This window comes from Chelonia mydas, chromosome 3, assembly GCF_015237465.2.
Source record: "Chelonia mydas isolate rCheMyd1 chromosome 3, rCheMyd1.pri.v2, whole genome shotgun sequence".
NCBI classification, from domain to species: domain Eukaryota; kingdom Metazoa; phylum Chordata; order Testudines; family Cheloniidae; genus Chelonia; species Chelonia mydas.
The window spans coordinates 688,038-694,037 of NC_057851.1; the positions used below are offsets into that span (position 1 = coordinate 688,038).

At 54.1% G+C, this 6,000-nt stretch overlaps 1 protein-coding gene across 2 annotated transcripts in view; it reads right to left on the reverse strand.

Annotated features, from left to right (window-relative positions):
- Positions 1 to 4,222, reverse strand: part of NRBP1 (nuclear receptor binding protein 1) — a 79,349-nt gene extending 75,127 nt beyond the window's left edge. Inside the window, exons 1-2 of one of the 2 annotated variants that reach the window (XM_043541938.1) lie at positions 4,084 to 4,222; positions 2,444 to 2,680 (exon numbers count right to left, since the gene is read on the reverse strand). In XM_043541938.1, coding sequence (XP_043397873.1) covers positions 2,444 to 2,659 — 216 coding nt within the window. In that variant the 5' untranslated portion in view covers positions 2,660 to 2,680; positions 4,084 to 4,222. The remainder of the gene's footprint in view (positions 1 to 2,443; positions 2,681 to 4,083) is intronic. The other variant, XM_037893592.2, reaches the window with a different exon arrangement.
- Between the last annotated feature and the right edge of the window lie 1,778 nt (positions 4,223 to 6,000).

Sequence of the window (6,000 nt, forward strand, 5' to 3'; positions counted from 1 at the left end):
AAGTAAGTGTGCACTTTTTTTTCCCTAGTAAAGCCAAGCTTTGAGAAGAGAGGATGGAGTGTGTCTTGCACGATCCTCAAGATCGCATTTGTTTTAGCAGACCGCATCAGGAAGCAAATCCCAGACCCAAGCGCTCCTCACAGACAAGTCCTGTCACCTGCCTGGAGGTCAGCTCTGGTAACAGACCACTAGGACTGCGTGAAACGCACGGGCCACAGTGGAGGATGGAAGGAAGCTAGCGTCTGTGACAGCCCACTGGGGGCTTTATAAAGGGCAAACAAAACCCTGCTGTGCATCAGGAGCTTAGTGAGAGCAAGCAGCATGCGAGTCAAGTTTACATGGCGTGCCCCTACTTAAAAGGCAGTATTTTGCACTGGCTGAAGTTCCAAGTCAAGCCCGAAATACAGCCACAACTGCAAGAGTCCAGCCAGCAGCTGACAGAGGGATGGATGATTGTGGTAACCTCTACATCAGAGAAGGTCTCAGTCACCACACCAGACAAAGACAGCAAAACACAAATTGGCCAACGCTCTCTGGATAACCAACAACAAAGGGCTTGATGAGACGTGCACTGATGCCACAAATACCATCTGTCATAAATATAAAGGGAAGGGTAACCACCTTTCTGCATGCACTGCTATAAAATCCCTCCTGGCCAGAGGCAAAACCCTTTCACCTGTAAAGGGTTAAGAAGCTAAGGTAACTTAGCAGGCACCTGACCCAAATGACCAATGAGGAGACAAGATACTTTCATATCGGGAGCGGGGGAGGGACGACAAAGAGTCTGTGTGATGCTTTTGCCAGGAATAGATCAGGAATGCAGACTCACAACCCCTGTTAGTTAGTAAGTAATCTAGCTAGAAATGCGTTAGATTTCCTTTTGTTTAATGGCTGGTAAAATAAGCTGTGCTGGGTGGAATGGATATTCCTGCTTTTGTGTCTTTTTGTAATTTAAGATTTTGCCTAGAGAGATTCTGTGTTTTGAATCTGATTACCCTGTAAGGTATTTACCAGCCTGATTTTACAGAGGTGATTCTTTTACCTTTTCTTTAATTAAAATTCTTCTTTTAAGAACCTGATTGATTTTTCTCTGTTCTTAAGATCCAAGGGTTTGGGTCTGTGTTCACCTCTACAAATTGGTGAGGATTCTTATCAAGCCTTCCCCAGGAAAGGGGGTGTAGGACTTGGGGGAATATTTGCGGGGAAGACGTCTCCAAGTGGGCTCTTTCCCTGGTCTTTGTGTAAGACGCTTGGTGGTGGCAGCATAGGGTTCAAGGACAAGGCAAAGTTTGTACCTTGGGGAAGTTTTTAACCTAAGCTGGTAAGAATAAGCTTAGGGGGTCTTTCATGCAGGTCCCCACATCTGTACCCTAGAGTGGGGAAGGAAACTTGACACCATCCCTCACTTCTCTGTTGCCCATTTTCTGTGCAGAAGTAAACTGCACCAGCTCTAACCCAGCTAGGATAAAAAGAGAAATAAACCCTAACAAACAGAGACCACAGATAGGCCCCTGGACTAGATATTCCAGAGACTGACGAAAATCATTTTCAAACGGGGCTTGTGAAGTTCTCTCTTTTGCCACCGTCCAAAGGGGATTAGGTAGGAGATAACTCCACCATCATGTGAAGTGCTATTCAGTAGCACTCAGGTACATTCAGTATGTTGTCTCATTCTCTTACACAAACAGGGGCAAAGCAAACTATCATCTGGAAATGACGACAAGGTAAGGGAGAGATGGATGTAAAGGAACCAACAGAAGAAAGCTACTTTGAGAGACGTAGGGAACAGTTCAGCTCAGGAAGGGAACCAGGTTCTATGACTGGACCACTCACTAATAAAAAGAACTGATGGAACCAATCTGTCCTGCTCACTTTGAGGTAGTCACATGACAACCACAGGACAAGATGCCCTGGGCTACTCAGACAGATTAGTTCACTTCTAGCCAGACCACAGAGCAGTTCCTCATCCCGAGGCTGAGCTTCCTCATCCCACCATTGTTCTTCCTGGGGAATTGTAACTCTGCACCAGCCCCAAACACTAGCTATACCCAAAAGAAAGTACAGCATTTCACAAGCTCACATAGGCCCCCACCTCTGATCCTCATCACATCCCATATTTTCTGTGTTTCACACCCTCAATAGAGACCATTAGAACATAAGAATAGCCATACTGGGTTAGACCAAAGGTCCCTCTAGCCCAGTATCCTGTCTTCTGACAGTGGTCAATGCCTAGAACAGGGAATCATCAAGTGATCCATCCCATCGCCCACTCCCAGCTTCTGGCAAACAGAGGCTACGGACACCATCCCTGCGCATCCTGGCTAATAGCCATTGATGGATCTATCCTCCATGAATTTATCTAGTTCTTTTTTGAACCTGTTACAGTCTTGGCCTTCACAACATTACAAGTTCCCTGCCCCTTGCTCATTTGCTGGGCACTGACCTCTTCACGTCTCTTTTGCCACCGTCCACAAGGAGATTCTTCAAGGATTTCAGACTCATCTTCACTCTCCTCCTCTTCCTCCTCCTCCTGGGGTGCTGCTGGAGCTGCAGAAGTCACTGGTGGAGACACGGAGGTCATTCCTGGCCCAGAAGATGTGGATTCTGGCTTTGTGTCTGAGCCACTGCTGGGAACCTGCTTGACTTCTCCTTCAGACATGATGGGATGCAACTCTAGTACCTGGAAATCATGACAAAGCTCATATACCACCTCTAGTCAAGCACCCAGCACTGTACTAAGGAAAGTGGAGCGGATATTCCCCAAGGACAGCCACTCTCCAGCTCAGGGCAGCTCACTCAGGATGAAGAGTTTGACTTGATTCTTCTAAGACTTAGCAAAGCAGCACTTGGTGTCTGGGGCCAAAGCAGATCTGCAGTGGTCAACCAGTGAGCTCACCCCACAAGTTCCTGAAGTACGGCAGACGGGAGAACATTCTCTCTGTGAAATCGGATCCACCAGAAGGTGAAGCGTTTTGCTCGTTTCCCATTCCCCTACAGACAGTTCTGGGTCAATCACTGTGGGGGGCCCTCTGTCTCTCTCACACACTTCAGCTGCAGGCCTTGCTTTCTGGGAAGGCTCAGGAACAAGGGCTTGGTTAAGGGGGAGAAATCTTGCTGCTCAGGCAAGCAGAGCTGCATTTTTCTGGGCATTAGCAGAGGTGCAAAGAGCGAGCCCTGCACATGGGTACCAGTGGCCGGGGACCCAGCCAGCAGCACCGTCGGCCGTTCTCGGAGACTTCCCAGAATCATTTCGGTGCAGCAGATCCCTAGACCGGGGAAGAGGCAGATTTGGGGCCAACTCTGCTACGGGGAAGTGTCACAAGCTCATAAAGCACTGGCAAGCTGGCGAGCACCCCCCGGGACTTGCCCAGCCAGTGCCCAAGCTCGGTCTTGGCTAACGGGGCAGACCCCACACACCAGTCGCCGCCCGCCCCGCCAGCTCCCGGGAATGGGACGTCTCCAGCCCCAGCCCGCCTGGGGAACGGGGAGAAGCAGATTCGAGCCTGGGAACCCCGCTCAGGAACCCCGGTCAGTGCCCGCTCCGCCCAGAGACCCCCCCCCCCAAGCCTCGGGCCCCCCACCGCGCCCCCCGCCCCGCCTCAGGCCCCCCACCCAGCACCCCCGCCGGGCCCCGGGCCCCCCGCCCCACCTCGGGCCCAGCACCCCCGCCGGGCCCCGGGCCCCCCGCCCCACCTCGGGCCCAGCACCCCCGCCGGGCCTCGGGCCCCCCACCCCCCGCTTCAGGCCCCCCACCCAGCACCCCCGCCGCGCCCCCCGCCGGACCTCGGGCCCCCCATCCCCCGCCGGACCTCGGGCCCCCCACCCAGCACCCCCGCCGGGCCTCGGGCCCCCCATCCCCCGCCGCGCCCCCCCGCCTCGGGCCCCCCACCCAGCACCCCTCCCCGCCTCGGGTCCCCCCTCAGCCCCTCGCCGGGCCTCGGGCCCCCCCCCCCGTCTCGGACCCCCCGGCCCCTGCCGCCGCCGCGCCCCCCCGCCGGGCCTCGGGCCCTCGCCGCCGCCGCCCCCCACACACACCCCGCCGCGGCCCGCAGCCCCCGCACCCCGCTGACAGGCCGCACTCACCGGGCTGGGCCCGGCGCCTCCCGCTCTCCCCGGGGCCGCTCGCTACGTCGCCGACAGCCACGGCACTAACCGCAGCGCGGCGCAACGCACCCTGCTGGCGGCCCGCACGGGCGGACCAATGGCACGCGCCCGGCCCGCCGCCGCCGCCTCCCGATTGGACGGCACCCGGGCAGAGCCCGCCCCTCCAGCTGGGCAGGGACCGCGCTGGGGGCGGGGCCTCTGGAACGCTCTGGCCGGCAGCCCTGGCTGGGGCGGGGCGGGGTGGCCCGGGGCCAGGGGGATGGGCGCAGCCTGCCCTGCCCCCAGCTGGGGGCCCCCACGTCTAGGCAGGCACCAGGCGTGAGGCCAGGGGGATGGGCGCAGCCTGCCCTGCCCTCAGCTGGGGGCCCCCCCGTCTAGGCAGGCACCAGGCGTGAGGCCAGGGGGATGGGCGCAGCCTGCCCTGCCCCCAGCTGGGGGCCCCCCCGTCTAGGCAGGCACCAGGCGTGAGGCCAGGGGGATGGGCGCAGCCTGCCCTGCCCCCAGCTGGGGGCCCCCCCCCATCCAGGTAGGCACCAGGCGTGCGGCCTGGGGCAGCAACTCCCAAAGAAAGCTGGGGCCCTGGTGAGTAATAGCTGAATATGGGCCAGGCTGCAGCCCAAGGGGCTAACAGGGGTACGGAGAACTTCCAGGAGGAGCAGCGAGGTGATTTTCCCTCTGAATCTGGCACTGGTGCCACCCCTGCTGGACTGCTGTGACCAGTTCAGGTGTCAAGTACAGCTCAAGTCAGATGTTGATCAACAGGAGAAGGGTCAGAGAGGGCCCACGAGAATGATTCAAGGATTAGAAAGCCTCCCTTATAGTGCTCAGTCTATTTGGCAGGAGAAAGAGAAGGCTACCTGGATCGCAGTCCATAAGTACTGACAGGGGGAACAAATATTTGATCATGCGTTTTTCAGTCTGGCAGAAAAACGTTTAACATTATCCAGTGGAAGCTGGAAGCTGAAATTAGAGAAATTCAGACTGGAAGTAAGGTGTACATTTTGTCACAGTGAGAGTAATTAACCACTGGAACAATTCACTAAGGGTCATGGTAGATTCTCCATCATGGGCAATTTTTCAATCAAGATTGAAAGGTTTTATAAAAGATTTGCTCTAGGAATAATTGTGGGTCATTCTCTGTCTGTTTTTTACAGGAGGCCAGACTAGATGATCACAATGGTTCCTTGTGGCTTTAGAATCTATTAATCTCATTCTGGCTGTTCATGAACACATGCTCCCCTTCCCTACAGTAGGCTGGGGAAAGCCTTGCATTTGCTACCTGGATTCTACTCTCCTCCCTTCTGCTCTGTGGAGCCCCTGCCTGGGTGTTGGAGTTATTATTTATGCAGAGTATTACCATGACACTAATTTAACCATAAATTCCTTTATTCAACCCCCAAAGGTCAAATGGTGTTTATGCAATTGAGCTAACCATGCCTAAAAAGCCTACATAAATAGCAATTTACCTCAGCCAAACAGAACAAAAGCATTTGATCAAGGTACTTACAAATGGGCTAAAGCCAGGGGTCCTTAGACTCATTGGTCAGCTCCAACTTGGTCAGGCAGATATTAGCAATGAACCCTTTAAGAGTTTATTTTTATATGCTTAACATAAAGTGATGTCATTACCAATTATTGAACCTTAGCTAAGGTCAGGTGAAGGAGTTTTTTATATAGCCAAGTATTTACTGCAATTAACGGTGTTTTATTTCTAGTACTTCAGCTCAAACCTTAAAAAAGGGAATGCTTGTATTTCAAAGGGTCACTATAAGTGTAACACAACTCTTCTTTCGTATGATTTCCTTTTTGGTCACGTGCTTTGGGCTGTTGGTCATGCCAATATCACAACTCAATTTAAAAACATAGTTCATCCAAATCTAATGTGGGCCTACAGTC